This window comes from Ornithodoros turicata, chromosome 3 (genome assembly GCF_037126465.1).
Source record: "Ornithodoros turicata isolate Travis chromosome 3, ASM3712646v1, whole genome shotgun sequence".
Lineage (NCBI taxonomy): Eukaryota > Metazoa > Arthropoda > Arachnida > Ixodida > Argasidae > Ornithodoros > Ornithodoros turicata.
The window spans coordinates 34429807-34446109 of NC_088203.1; the positions used below are offsets into that span (position 1 = coordinate 34429807).

Consider the following 16303-nt stretch of genomic DNA (forward strand, 5'->3'; position numbering starts at 1 on the left):
CGCCGTGCAGCCTTTTTCCAAGAACGATGAGATATAGTTTCAAGGCCGGCTTTGGAGTCGCACTGAAATATCCATTGCCTGCGCAATGGAAATTTCGGTGTTTTCCCTGACATTCCCTACCGTGACATTGTGGCTGGGATTTCCGCGGGTTCGAATCCCGTTACCGGCTGTAATGTCTGATGTTCTCCCACAGAGGGTTTTCTCCCACAGGTTTCTCCCACAGAGGTTCTCCCACAGGGTCTGAGGGTTTTCCGACATACTTTCCATACGAATGTCGGCACAGTTCCCTCTGAAGCTGACCGAGGACGATAAAAAAAAAAAACGGAAATGGACGCCAAGCTTGGTTGCTCCACGTGTAGTTCTGGTTTCAGTTTCGAATTCCTAGGTGTTGCCAGATGCCCTCTGGTTTCAAGCTATTGACCGACTGTAATTTCGGTTTCAAACCGCAGCACGCTAGTTTCGCTGTGACAACGTCAACGCAGGTTTTTGAATGGTTACCAGATGTCCCTCTAGTTTCAAGCTTTTGACCGTCTGTACTTTCGGTTTCATTTGACAAAAAATAAATGCCGCGTCACAGCATGATTCCCCCCCCCCCATGCTACTTTGATAAGTACACTCAAATAATGATGTATATCAGAGACCAGACAACACTGTATATATTCCTTTTTTATTTCAGCGCATTATTTTACTACTCTTTTATACAACTAATGAAAGATATGTTACAAATTACCAGAGTCTTGCTTGACTTCATCCTTGTACAGAAGCAATCTGCAAAAACAAAGGGAAAACGAAACATCCTGTGAATGCTCTTCTCAATCAGCACAAAGTCTAGGATGACTCAAATCTCGATCAGGTGCCACGCAACAACAACAAGCAGCATTATCAAAGAATCGGTTAACGTTTTCCACTTTCCGATATGTCTCTGATACTGTGTCATGCATTTGCATTGGAGTACGACGTTTGGAAGTAAATAACCCAGTGACAACAATCACTACAAAATAGAGGTGTTCTATACACACGCATTTCCAAACTTGTGTTGCGCATTGCGACAACAGCATACAACGAATCGAGAAGCATTGCATGACTACGTATTGCTGTTACCAGCTGTCATGGTTTCGAAATAAAAGTAACAAAAAAAAAAAAGGCATAAAGACAAGAGGTATACTCACATCTTTTCAAAGTTGCGTCGTCGATGAAGGTCTGATCGGTCTCAGTCGTCGATAGCTAGCTTATAAGACCCTTCATTTTTGTTTTATTTCAAGGGAAGGAAGGATCACGTGAATGCATCGTGGACAGCTTCTCCTTTCGCAGGAGTAGCATGTGAAATGCGATACCTCTTGCCGACGCGCTCTTTTTGCTTCTTCTTTTGGTATGATAACACAACCGCGAAACACCCGTCTGGCTTTTTCCAAACGCTCTTTGGGAACACCAATCACACACACAAAAAAAGAAAACGTTATCGCCCTCGCAAGATGCATTTTCGACTGGTGGTATACGCTGTCTGCCACGTACGAGCTTCCAGCAGTGAGTGCCACGTAAGAGCCAAGTGATGTGAGTATTTCAAACCATTCTTGTGTTACAGTGTATCTTATAGCTAAATAAAATGCGGGCATGTATTTGTTTTAAATTCTTTTTATTGTTTCGCTCAGATGAGACAGCAGAGACATGGTAGCCGATTTCGAAAGAGTGATACCGTAACCGCTGTGCTTTCCATTCCCAACGAGTCTTGCAATATTGTACACATTGCCGGGACATCGTTCTATTACTTGCCTGGGTTCGAAGCTTATTTCACATAGCTTCGAGCACTCGAAGTTATAATAATTGTGCGCGACATTTGCTTCTTTCAAACAATGCCATAGTTGACGTGTATCATTTTGCGACAGATTTACTCCGTATCTCGTCGGATGACTGTTGCCGAGCCAAAGGCGTACGGCAGTTACTGCAGCTGGACATCGGTGGACGTAGATGTTATGGTCAATCTGACTCACGGTAGTGCATTTTCCCTGTTTCAGTGTTGGTTGTGTAAATTCTGTTGTAGCTACGAAAACGAACAGGGAAACAGCACTCAGAAAGGACAAGGTGTAGCAGAACATCTCCGGACATCTATTTACCATGACGACCTACAGTAAAATGAGACAACTCGTCATGGATTTCAATATTTATTGGTAAGCGTCTTTGGGTGACAACCTATTTTGCAACAGGTCAATTGTCATGTCGTTTATGTACACAGCCAGGTAATGGTAGCCAGTCTTCATTGCGTAGTACATGATACATAGACTTTCGGTCACCAGTTGCATTACGTCGACGTCACGATCACCGTAATAGCTGAATATGGAGCTCATCTGTTTTCCCCATTCGGAGACCAGGTCGAACGGGTGGTCGGATAGGTGCTCACACTTCCTGTGTACCCTGGCATACATTGTTTTTGAAGACTCCCACACAGACTTTTTTGCGGGAAGGTTCAGAGGCAGGGACTGGAACAGGAAAATGTCTCTGGTTATCTTAAATGCTGCGATGAGCACTGTGTCGTCCGTTGACTTCGATGAACCGCATTCTAAGATGTCATTCCAACAGGTATGAGGACGGCGACATTTTCCTTGGAGTTGATGATCCTGGGTAACGTCCCGCATGCCGCACACATCATCACCCGATTGGGGCCAGGAATCGCCAGCGTTGGCTGGCTGTTCGACATCGGACCAGTGATCGCCAGTCATTTCGTCGTCGGTGGTGGCAGGTAGTTCTCCGGAACCCAAGTCCTTCTACGACTTCCAGAAGGTTGCAACAGGTACTGCACCTTTCCGTTCCGAACGCGTCTTTTTATAATGCAGTGGCCCTTTCCAGGCTGCACACGTGTTAATTCGCTTGCATAAAATTGACCTTCAATAGGTTCTTCATGCTGGTCACGTAAGAGATAGGTATTCGGGTAACCAATCTTGACTGCTCTCACCACAAAAATTTCACGCGTAAACGAACCAAGATAGCTTTTGACTAACTAGTGTCTAGACTTTGCTATTCTGACAAGGTCGCCAACGCGAAGACGTGGCTTCTCTGGGGGTTTGCTCGGAGTAGGATAGAGCTTTTGCCTAAATAAATGTTCATTTTCTTTGTTGACATCCACAGGTCGTGCCGACAGAGTTCTATGAACACGATGATTATATGCTTTGACCAGAGGCTGTAAAATTTTCAAGTACGATTTATGTCCCTGATATTCAAAAGCACGATAAAGTGGCGTCATAAGACTGCAAATAGATCGTTCTGCAATACTTGCTTTCGTATTTGAATTAGAGTGGAAGAGAGATATCCCTTTTGATTTTAAAAATGCTCCGACTGACTTATTGGTGAACTCTGTACCTCTGTCTGAATGAATCAGTCTCGGAGTCCCAATACGTCTAAAAGCGAGTCTCAGTCCACGTATAATTTCCGCTGCTCGTTTATTCTGCACAGGCACTACAGCAAGCATACGAGAAAATGCGTCGATACAAAACAAAAGATAGCGAAAACCCTTGCTGTATCTCGACAGTTTCTGAAGGTCTTTCAAATCTATTTGGAATATATCCTTCACACCCAAAACGATGGTCTTCCGGAACTGACGTGGTCGCTTAAGTTCTCTGAAGAGAGAGTACACATCACTGGTTTCCAGGAACTTGGCAACCTTCGCCGGCTTTTCACCGATTGCTCGTGCGAGTCGTTGAACACCACCTAGAGCACCAGGATGGTATACGTCCACGTAAGCAGCCATTAGCACAATTTTCTTCCACGAACACGAAGTCCGTCGAATGACAAGTAGGCATTTATAACGGCTGCAACGTCACCTTTGTACCAAGAGGGCGATCGATTGTGCAGTTCGAATTTTATAAGCTCGATGACGGAACTACTTGGAACAACGCGAGAATGACAGATAATCCTTCCCTCTTCATCTATCGCAAATACGGTCTTTAGCATCTGCAGAATGGCGAGGGCCTTCTTCCTGTGTCGTGTGGGAAAATGCGCCAGAATGTTTTCGTCCCGAAGGTAACCACAGTGTTCCTGTTGCGGTTCCAACGTACTCAATACTGGTTCCATTCTCGAAGTCTCTTAGCCGCTCTTGTGATAACCGGAGAAATGCGTCGACGAGGTGTCTCAGGTGTGAACGTAGGACTACTGGCTGATGGCTCTGCAGTCTCCTTTTCAAGTCGAGATGGATGTACGATAAGTGTCGGTATATTTAGCTTGACCAATAGTGGTAGGATCCTCTCGAGATACGCGGGTCGCCACACATTTCGCGCTCTTGTGACCAAATAATAAACAAGGTCTACAACGTTGGTATTTGGTATTTGTTGACCATTGACAATGAGCTCAAACGTTTTACTATTCCAGCTGAGCACGGGTTTTAGTAAACGCAGTAATTGGCTTGCTCTCATCTTGTAGCCGCTGCTCATAAAATTAACGATGGCATCTTCCTCCTCGCCCGCTTGAATCTGTGTCTGCTCTCTTGTCGATGCCACAGGATTTGTCTCCTCACCTGCTGCACTAGGCTGCCTTAATGTGTTCGCGGGAGGATGCAATAGCTTGTGCAAGCACTGGATGATCTCCTTGGCCTTGATATCATCAGGCTCCTGTTTATTCAATATCGACGAAATAGTGCTCTCCCGATAGGGAACAAGCTCGTATTTCTGCATTATTTAAATGCCGATTGCTTTTGCGATGCTTTTGCCCGATAAACTTGAAACGAGACCTAACAAGGGTGGCAACAAAAATTGCAAAAACCCGCCGGACTGATGAAGAATCCGTTTAACTTTCTTCACATCTGCACTGTCTTGCCTGGAAGCCAGTGTCCTAATGGGTGTTGCAAAAGGCTGCAATTGCTTTTTAACTTTCGGCGGTACGTCGATGTTTCCTTTGCAGAAGTTCATACAAATCTCCCTCATTGTTCGTAGCTGTTCCCTGCTGGCATGTTGAATCAGGTTGTAACGATCTTCCCCTGTCTTTGCTTCAGCGATCATACGAAGGAAACGAATGTGTTTGTTAAGCCTTTTCATGACCTGTATACGATCTGTCTGTGATCATCCGGGAAAATGTTGGTCCACACCTTATAGTGATCGTTGCTCTGTTGAGACAAGTCGATAACTAAGTATGAGTATGGTTTCTGACAGGCATCTTTATATATCGTGGGCAACAAATCATTTCGCCCGAAAATCTGCCTGGACAGCATACGCAGCTGGTCTGTAGTGCGTGGTGAACGAAATAAAACGAGAGCCGTGCTGTTGAATTGTATTGTGCGATACAAAGGGTCGTTGTATGACAACAGGTATTGCGAGATGAACACAGCCGTGATTGACAGGTGGTGACACCCGGCGATATAAAATTTGCAGATTTCTTTGAGTCTTTGCCGGTCGGCTAAACAGTCGTCGAATATAAATAATGAGTGGCTATAATTCTCCGGATCTGCAGGGATGTCTTGACTGAAATTTACTTCAGGAAGGGTATTGAATACCGGCTGCTTATAAAGATAGATATACCATATTTGCTTAAACGGTTTGTCAAAGAGGACAGCTCTGTGTTTAATTAGTCGTGCCACGAAGGTGGATTTCCCACTTTGACTAGCCCCTGAAATTGACACCGAGGCAGGCGTCACGAACCTAAAAGGTGCTATCACTGTCATTTCGTGCAAGGGAATGAAGTCTGGTCAAGATACGTTTCGTTAGATAAACAAGTCCGTGCTTGCAAAGTGCAGGAAAAAAAAAAGCAAACTGCAAAGGTAGGTTCGACTGCAGAATTGACGATGTAAAAAAAGAAGACTCCTCAAGGTTGCCATGCTGGCAACTTCTTATATAAGAACTGTCTGACGCTCAGCTCCTTCACTCTCGAACCTCCTTCTGAGGAGGTATGGTGTTCAGAATGATGAAATATTTTGCAGTGTTCTAACATGTGTTCCTTTTGTTTTCAGCCGGTCCAACGTGTCCGAAGGATCATCGTCGTCATCATTGCATCAGTGTACAAGTAAGCATCATGTCTTCGTCGATCTTGCATAAACTTGACAAGCTAAAGAAATGTGGAGAGTTTCAAAAAATGGCGACAATTCCTAAAAACATCAAGTATGATGTGGTTGATGTTAACAAAATTGAAACGAGGTATGGCGAGGGAGGCGGTCTACGTAGAAATTATGAAGGATCACGAGCACGTAAAGGTGTTCCTTCCAGCTCGGTTTCATAAACTAAGCACTCAAGACATCGAAGACATGAGGAACACGAGCGGACTCTGGATGGAGAAGAAAGAGCGAGTTGGAAAAGACGGGAAACGTCTTCTTTCGCCAGACATCGTGTTCGGTCAATCCGAGTAAAAAAATAAAAATAAATGGTGACATGCCACCTTTGTCCTCCGGCCGATCGGCAGCACTACACAACAGCGCTGGGACTTCAAATTCATCTGGCTAACGTTCATAACCTTGCAACACCCTGTATCCCATTTTGTGAGACACTCTGTACGCTCCGCAACTATACCAACCGCTATGAGCTTCATCTACATGACAGAGACGACGACGGGCAGGATGTCAGCACATTCTTTCATGAAAACGGACGCTACCTTGCCAGTGTACTTCGACATTTCGGATTTCCGTTACGCTTTTATGTTTTGCTGAAGGCGGAACTCGGTCGACATACGCCTGAGGATGAGATCATATTTGTCACTCAATTTATTCCTTCGAGTGTGCATACGCTGTGGTCGGAACGAGACGTAGAACGTGCTGTCATTGAAGTAGGCACTGAAGTCACCAACAATTTAGAAAAGCTTGAAATGCAAGGATCGGGATTTTTCTTATTTCGAATTCACGCCTGCATTCTTCATGTCGGTCGTCTCGCACCACAGCTCATTGGATGTACCGACTTTGAATTGCCAAACGAGTTGAAAAAAAAAGTGTCGGTGTCTTCTGAGTGTCGACCTTCACGAGGATAGTGAACAGAACATGTGTTTCGCATTTTGCGTACTTGCCGGTCTACATCCTGCAAAGGGTTCTTACAGACGCAGAGCTTCATCCTACAGGTCATACCTGTCTCAATATGTATTTCCAGAGACATTTCCTGTAGTGTTCCCGAAAGATGTAGAAATGTTTGAGAAGCAGAACGATGTGAGCATTAACGTGTACGGTTATGACAAAGATGAAAAATATGTTTACCCGATTAAGGTTGTCGACGACCAGTGCAAGAAGCATGTCGACCTACTGCTGATTGACTTCCATTTTGTACTCATTACTAATTTCAATGCTTTGTTCACACCACCTGGTTATTTTCACTGCAAACGATGTACGATGGGTTTCACCACCCCGGGTGTACTCGCCGATCATCTACTAATGTGTAAACAACAAAAAGTGTCCAAGACTATTTTTCCAAAGAAGGGTGAGACACTGTCGTTTGCCGGAGAGCATTTGATGTCGGAAGTTCCCTTCTACTGTGTATACAACTTTGAGAGTGTACTATCACCGTGTTCGGGAGGCGGGAATGTCTACGAGGAACACATCCCTTCATCCTTCTGTCTCCTCGTCATACGCTCGTGCGATTCGTACGTCTTGAAGAAACATATTTACCGTGGTGCAGACTGCGTTTCCGTTTTCATGGAACTATTGCGTAATTTGCATGATGAGCTGTATGCGATGTTGCACGAGACTGTGCCCTTGCAAATGACCCCAGGAGACGAACTCGAACATTCTGAAGCCACTCACTGTAACATCTGTAAAGAACCATTCACTAAGAAGCAGAAAGTGCGAGACCATGATCACGTAAGTGGAGAATTTCGCCAATCATTGTGTCAGGGATGTAATCTGAAACTGCGGATACCACGGAAAGTGCCCATCATTGCGCATAATGCCAATTATGACCTCGGATTCATAGTAGCTCATCTGCACCTGCTTCGGAAGACAGACATCAGAGTGATAGCCTCCAGTTGTCAAAAGTTTAAGGCTATAGACATTGGTGTGTTCCGCTTCATAGACTCGTTAAGCTTCCTCAATGCTAGTCTCGACACATTGACGAAAAATCTATGCGACAAAGGTGAATCTAACTTCAGGTGTCTGCGTCAGTTTTTCGAAGAGGAGGACTACTTCAAGTTGGTTGTACGTAAAGGGGTTTTCTGTTATAACTACGTTACCTCCTTTGAACGTTACGACGAGCCCTGTTTGCCATCACGTGACCAGTTCTTTAACCAACTGAACGGATCAGAAGTGAGCAAGGAAGATTACCGCCATGCGTAAAACGTGTTTGAAAAATTTCAACTGAAGAGTCTGGGCGAGTACTCGGATTTGTACCTTCTGACGGACGCATTGCTTCTGGCAGACGTGTTTCAAAACTTCCGAATATGGGCGTTGGAGATGCACAAAATTGAACCACTTCATTTCGTGTCACTCCCAGGACTAAGCATGTCTTGCGCACTAAAAATGAGCCGGATTAATCTGGATTTAATCCACGATCCCGATGCCTATCTGTTAATTGAACGGGGTCTGCGTGGTGGTTCAACGCGACCCAGTTCAACCCAGTGTTCAACGCGAATGGCCACTGCAAATGTCCCAGGGACAGAGCAGTACGATCCCGAAAAACCAAAGACCATAATTCATTACATGGACATAAATGGACTCTATGGCACAGTGATGCGTGAACCACTCCCATTCGGAGGCTTTGAATGGCCGTCACCCGAAGAGGTTGCAGGTTTAGATGTAACCCTTGTTGCAGATTATGCAGACGTTGGTTATTTTTTAGAGGTAGACCTGGCCTACGTACAAGAGCTCCACGAACGACATAAAGATTTACTGCTCGCGCCCGAAAAAATGAGCGTCCCGTATGAGTTGCTTTCGGATTATCAGAAAGACCTGATGAAAAAATTTAACCTCCCACAGCATGATATAGAACCGAAATTACTCCTTACATTGCTTGACAAGAAGAAGTATTTTCTTCATTATCGCAGTCTAAAGTTGTACCTACAGTTGGGTCTTCGGCTCGAGAAAATTCACCGGGTGCTCAGGTTCAAACAAAAACTATTCCTGCGATCCTATGTTGACTTCCATCGTGAACTACGCAAGCAGGCAACCAATACCTTCGAACGTAACCTGTACAAGTGTTTAATTAACTCCGTATATGGGAAAACATGTATGAATGTACGAAAGTTCGTCGACTGCCGCTTAGCAACTTCCGAGGAGCAAGTGTTGAGATTCTTGCGTAAACCGAACCTCAAACAATTCAGGGCTCTAAGCTCTAACGTAGTCTTGTTTCAGTTCGCTCAATCGATAGTCCGTATGCGACAGCCTCTGTACCTGGGGTTCACTATTCTCGAGCTGTCTAAAGTCATGATGTATGACTTTTATTATAACAACTTGCTTCGGGTAGCCCCGGACACAAGGCTCTTGTATATGGACACAGATTCTTATATCGTGATGCTGAGCGATGAGAAGGCCCTTGCGGAGCTCGCCGATACCCACCTTGATACATCTGGTCATTCTTGTGATGACTCGATGTATTCTACGAAAAACAAGATGGTGCTAGGAAAATTTAAGACGACCCCACGACCACATCCTAGGGTTCTGTTGCCTGAAACCAAAGCTCTATGCACTAGACCTCCATAGTAAAAGACGATACAATCGTGCTAAGGGGGTCGATACAATCGTGCTAAGGGGGTGAAACAATGTGAAGCACAGAAGTTGCATTATTCAATGTACATAGACTCTCTTAAGCTTGGTGAAGTGTACAAAGTTTGTCAGAACCTCATTGTGCGCAAGGAAAATATAAATAAAAGTGTATGTGTTACGAAAGTAGCTTTACATCCCCTAGACACAAAGCGTTTCATTTGTGAGGATGGTATCCATACGTTACCCTTTGGGTACGCATCCAATGGAAAGATGTAGACAGTTTTTATGCATATGTTGCCCTACCTGGCTGTTGTTGTTGTAATGCTGTTTTTTTTTATATATAAGATTGTGCCTGTAACGACATGGAAATAAATACAATTTTATTGTGTCAAAGTACACTGCAACATGACATGTTGTCTGTCTTTCTTGGGAATTGCTTCCGTACAAGGACGGGTACCAGCTTGTTGTTCAGTGTGAAGTTTGTTGACGAAAATCTCTGAGTGCACTCTCGGAGCGAGAATCCACAAGCCAGCATGCTGCCTACATACAGGCAGTAGAGGCCACATGTAGCTGATCCATAGCCCTGAAGTCTTTTCTTGTTATAGTAAAATGACCTGGTAGGATGAATGAATTGGTAGAATTCTTTGTAGACGGGCTGAATGCCGTAACTATCAAAATACGTAACCACATTGTCACCGGAAACATAAGTCATGGTCCAGTGTTCACCGTTACTGCTCCTTGGAGCTGTGTTAATCATGGTATGGCTTCCTGTCTTGCGATTTCATTGCATGCAAAGGTTCCCCGAAACAGTTCTCTGGTGCAGTAGTGTCTACTGAATGCTGCATAGAACTGCCACTCCTCCATGTTTATTTTTCAGACAAATTTCACTCGTCTGTCTTTGTTGATTTCAAGCACACGAGGTGTTTCGGATACAAACAACACCGTAACTGCTTCTGTTAGATTGGCAGCAAACGTTAGGGTCAGACGAACGTTGGCTTGAACAACAGGACAAAGAGCATTCACTTCTGCATCTGGAGTCAGATGGTAATAAAGCATAAATGTCTCTTTTGCATACGCAGCTGAAGCTATTGGTATATCCTTGCGTTTTAGTTTGTGAAGCAGGTGTATATAGGCTTTGGAATAGATGTCTCGTTGGAAGTCGAACTCATCCGTGTACTGTTGTCCATCAACGTCCAGTAGTGCTCATTTTAGTTTGAAGTTCTCAAGCTTGAATGGGTTTCGTGGTCTGCTACCTTGGTAGGCATCGCTCCTGACCATCAATACTGTTAACTTGGAGGGAACTCGCTCGCTTTACAAGTCGTCAAATATCACCTGAGATTGGTTAGGGGCGATGGTTCTGTACTTAATTTCCAGGCCTCGGAGAAGGTATACTGCAGGTGTTGTTTGAAGTCTTCGTTCTATACCAACAAGTATACTCGGCGATAACTGAACACGTTGGAGATAGAGCACGATACGTGAAAATTCCACAGTGTGCTTTTCTGTTGAACCATCAGCTTGCAAGAGACGAAAATCGTCCGACGCTTCACGTAGCACAACTCTTATGTCGGTTCCGTTAAGAATGAGCTTCTGTTGTTGACATATGTCGCTGAAGATTGGGCTGTACATGTCACACAGTGCCGATCCTTTGGTTCGCTTGTAACGAGCGAAAACTCCTTTTGAATCAGATGTGGGAGCATATACCTCACTCGTACCTAAAGGGTCTGATCCGTATAACATTGCTGAAAGGGTGTGTGTCTGAGTTACATTGTTGGCATTCGTAATGATGTCCAAGTAGGAACGGTAACCATAATGTTCGAAACTCGAAACCAAGGTTGAATTCAGGTAGATATGTACGTGTTGAAACAACGATGAACCAACCGCTTGGACAGGTATGACTGCATCAGGTGTTGTTGAAGTGCTTGTTGTAGTTACCGCTGGATCTCCATTCTTTCGAATGATCTTGCACTGAATATGCAAAAAGCTGGATTGAAGATCAAAGAAGCCCCCACCGAGTCCTGGAACATTGTACTCGATCACTCCGCTTGATGTCGGAGCAGATACTGGGAAAAACTCGACGTATTCAGACTTCTCCAAAGCAAAGTTTGTAGGTGGAAGAGAGATGAGTTCCAGCTGGTTTGTAGTACACAGACAGGAATCTTTATGCACTACTGCAATAGACCTTTTTTTTTTCTGTCAAGTAAAGAAGTCAGATTTCCTCCGCTTCTCCGCAGGTCGAGCTTTTTTAACGGCCTTGCGTTTTCTTCCTTTCCCTGTGAGTCTCTGAAGTATCTCGTCACGAGTTTTATGCACTGTGCGGTCTACTCCTTTCTTGATGGCTTCTCGAAATGATGCTCCTTGCTGGACTTCCTCGGCTATATGTCTTCCAGTATCAAGGAGCTTTCTTCCAACGTATGGCGCTACCTTCTTGGTCAGTATGGGCAAGAAACCCCTCAATACGTCACCAAATATGCCTCCTCCAATCTGATAAAGCTCGGGAGCAGTATAGTGTGGTAGATGCTCTCGCTTTCCTGCACCAAAATGTGCTATGCAACATGGTGGGTTTGTTATATACATTTACGTAGGTGGATCGTCAACCCGACACGTCCAGAGCCAGAAATGAATGGAATGAAATCACCTATCTCGTTTGCCAACTCGATTTGAATGGTTGTCAAATCCTTCGCAGATACATATTTATAGTAGAGGTTTGTGAATAAATAAGACATCACATCATTCCTACCCTGGACTCTGAACGGTATCGATCGAAGAAGTGGTGCTGTCACGTCACCCACAAATTCGTTCTCGATGACATCGCAGTATATGAAAATATAGTTTTGAGCAGGGAATAGACAAACGTCTCGTTCGGCGACTGCATAACTTGAGAAAGTTGTCCTCTTTCTGAAGCCCAACATCAAAGCCAAATAAGGATGAAAGGTCACATAGCCATCGTTCATGCGTTCCAGGTGACAAATTCCGTTGTATGGGTTACATACAAGGAGACGAGCATCTTGCGACAAATGAAGTTTTGTTCGATAGGCATGGTTAATGGAATTAACGAGGTCCTTCCCCGATTCGTAGTAGCCTTCTGGAACTTCATACTTTACCGTTCGTGAACGATAGGTAACTATGTTAATCGTTTCTTCCGTATCCACCTGGTATTTGAGTAGCTTCACGGGTGACCCTCTGTCCAACTCTCCACAGCCGATTATCTTTTCAGCCATGCCAAGCTTAGCGGCAAGAGTTGCGCTAATTTCCAACCCATAGTTCAGAGGAAGTTGTATCTCATAATGACCGCTACCACGTATAATTCTTGTCTTATACTGCAAATGTTTTGCTAAAAATTGTCTCAAAGGCAAGAGAATGTTTTCATTAGCGTTGAACTTGACCTTCTCTGTTGCTTCAATCGTAGAACCAAGGAATGTCGTTTCCGATATACTATTGACTGTGTCAGTTACATTTTTAATCGCAAAAGGGATGTTGATTTCTGTTAAAGCGGCCTCCCACCTACCCTCCAACGTCTGTGGATGGGCTAGCTTTACTCGGAACTTGCTCATTGTGTTGTCGGGAAACACATCCAAAGATGCATTTGAGAGCAGGTTCACATAGAACTGGTCAACCATGTTTTTTTTTCCTTTTCTGATGAAATTTCTACGCGTACGCTTAATTTATATCGCCAGAAAATGCGTTGACGTTGTCACAGCGAAACTAGCGTGCTGTGGTTTGAAACCGAAATTACAGTCGGTCAATAGCTTGAAACCAGAGGGCATCTGGCAACACCTAGGAATTCGAAACTGAAACCAGAACTACACGTGGACCAACCAAGCTTGGCGTCCATTCATTTAAAATCGAAACCGAAACTACAGACGGCCAAAGCTTGAAAACTAGAGGGCGCTTGGTGGGAACCGAAACTACCTGGCGCTCTAACGCGGCAAACAAACCAGGTGACGGACTGACGTCAACCCGATCGGAAAAATACTATTAAATGTCATCAGATGTTATTGCCTGTTATTAAATGTCATTTGTGTGTTATTACATGTCATTTGCGTGTTATTACATGTCATTGCGCGTTATTACATGTCATTGCGTGTTATTAAATGTCATTAAACGTGCATCCAGGTGCCCATCAAACACTATCGACACATGAGTTCCCATTGTTTACCTGAGTTAACCGTTACCTTATCCTGGCGGCGCATGTTATTGAAACCTGGGAACCCATTGTTCACACTATCGATACATGATTTCCATTGTTTTCTGATATATCTTATCGTGCGTGTGCGTGTCGCATGTAACCTGAGCGGCCCATTGTTACCAAGTGCTATATCTATCACTACTGATGAAACCGTGTCCAGTACAATATCGATGAGAAAACAAACAATGCCCTCGTACAGTTATCGCTTATCGGTACTTCAGAGACACGTAAGAGGGAAGCAACGATGCCTCTGATGCCCCCGAATCGCACGATATCGTTTTTTTTTAATCTCTCTTCAGGTTGAAGCAACCACATTTCCGTGAACTCCATGACGCACGCTGAAGTGCACACGGATGTACGTTGAGCAACAGCCCAAGGGCTGTTTCCACTGCCCCGCACAGTAAACAGTTGGGCGAGTCCACCTTGCCGACTTTATGAAAAAAACTGGCGACCATAGGGCACATTCATGCGTAGACGATGCAGGAGAGTTTCTATGTGTCTGGGCGTTCTTGAAGGTATGGCAAAATTCAGCTCCGGGTCTAGCGTGCGCAGCAGTGACGAACCCCTGTCGGCTTGGTGCCATTTTGTCCTGCGGATGTCATCAGTCATAGATTTTAGGAGAGATTTGACGTCCTGCTTAGAAAACGTGACGAGATGTTCTGTCGATGACAGGTGTGCGATATTCGCCATTTCGTCCCGCCTTCTTGTTACCACTTATGCCAATATGGCCAGGTATCCACTGGAGAATGACGTCGTGACCGTTGTCTGTGCACTAGCGATACGCTAACAGGATGTCTCGTACTGTTGACGCCGTACGGCCTTTTTCCAAGAACGATGAGATATAGCTTCAAGGCCGGCTTCGGAGTCGCACTGAAATATCTATTGCCTGCGCAATGGAAATTTCAGTGTTTTTCATACCAAAGCAACCCAAACTGTAGACTGAGGCGCCTCAATAGTGTGGTGCTCCAGATGACCCGCACGTAAAAAAGAAATAAAAACGAAAAGCCATAATTGTACTCTACATTACGCTTCGGCAGGTAAATTGCTGTTGGTCTTATGCGGGAGACATACAGGGTTTCCCAGAAAACGTATAATTGAATTGTAATTTAAAAAATTACACCACCTAGAATCATGCGATCAGCGGCATTTGTTCTAACTAGATTTTTGCCAGCTCCTGATGTGAATGTTGTGTAACGCAAGTTTCATTATGTAAGTTTTTGCGAAGTGAATTCGGAAATTTGCCAAGTAAAGGTCACTTTTTTACACCACAAGTGTGAGGTGCGTGTGTAATTTTCTCAGATTCATGATAATTGACAGGGATATTCAGGAGCTATCTCATCGGAAAAAATAGCCGTACATCATGTTCTACTGAGCTCAGAGAGGATAGCGTGCTACGAATTTTTCAGCGCAGTCGTTCACGGTCCGACGAAAGGAGGTTGGAAACCCAGCACAAACCCACATCGCAGAAAGAGATAACACAGGCATGGCTTATCACGTCCGGCTCCAGCTGGGATCATGCTTTCCCTCTCCCAATTTCAGGAACTATCACTTTTTCTACTATCACTCTGTGGGCTGGGTTTGGAACCTCCTTTCGTCGGACTGAGAGTCCGACGAAACGAGTACGACGCATTTTACTTTCGTGTTAGCGTCGCGAAGCAACTGTGGCTATGAGCGGCGCATAGATGAGGACAGATGGCGAGAGGACAGCAGGAAGGAGTGAGGGACAGGGGGGTTAGTATGCGTCCTGGGCTGACTTCAGGGGGAACTGTGCCGACATTCGTCTGGAAAGTCTTCGGAAAGCCCAGGGAAAACCTGAGACAGCACAGCCAGTGGGAGAATTCGAACCCGCCACCTCCCAGTCAGCATGACACCCACGAGCGAGACGCCGTGGTTGCGTTCAAAAAGTCGTCGGGCGTTATGGTCCGGTGCTCCGGAAAGCGTGACATTCGGCTATTTTTTCCGATGGGATAGCTCGTGAATATCAATGTAAATTATCATCAGTTTGAGTGAATTTGACACGCTCCTCATATTGGTGGGGTAAAAAAGCGACCTTTACTTGGCAAATTTCAGAGTTCAATTCGCAAATATTTACATAATTAAACTTACGATAAGTGACATTCACATCAAGAGGTGGCAAAAACCTAGTAGAACAAATGCCATTGACCGCATGATTCTTTGTGGCGTAGTTTTTTTAAAATTATTATTATTATAATCCAATGACACGTTTTCTGGGACACCCTGTATACTTCTGGAGCTGTTTGTAATCGAATCAGCCAACACTCCGGCTGTAAAAAAACATCACTTTATGCTCTTTTTTTTTTTCATCTTGCTGCTTAACTTTTCGCTATCATTCATTCAATCGCCAATGCTAAGAGTAACCTATTTACCGGAGTTTCAAACAGCGAGCTTTAGTGCAAAGTACGCTAGCGCCTTTGCGTACGTAAGTGATAGCATGATCGTTCTGCGCACTGTGCGAAGCTCTCTTTATGAACGCGTTCATGGAGTAGTTGGTACATATCCGATACATAAGA

At 44.6% G+C, this 16303-nt stretch overlaps 1 protein-coding gene across 1 annotated transcript; it reads left to right on the forward strand.

Annotated features, from left to right (window-relative positions):
- Positions 1-1209: 1209 nt before the first annotated feature.
- Positions 1210-8221, forward strand: LOC135389283 (uncharacterized). The gene is made up of 4 exons (XM_064619346.1): positions 1210-1551; positions 2013-2165; positions 2575-2785; positions 5927-8221. The coding sequence occupies exon 4, from the start codon at positions 6941-6943 to the stop codon at positions 8219-8221; it is 1281 nt and encodes a 426-aa protein (XP_064475416.1). The 5' UTR covers positions 1210-1551; positions 2013-2165; positions 2575-2785; positions 5927-6940.
- Positions 8222-16303: the final 8082 nt, after the last annotated feature.

Coding starts and splice junctions, on each gene's coding strand:
- LOC135389283 (XM_064619346.1), top strand. CDS start 6,941: ATGTGTTTCGCATTTTGCGTACTTGCCGGTCTACATCCTGCAAAGGGT.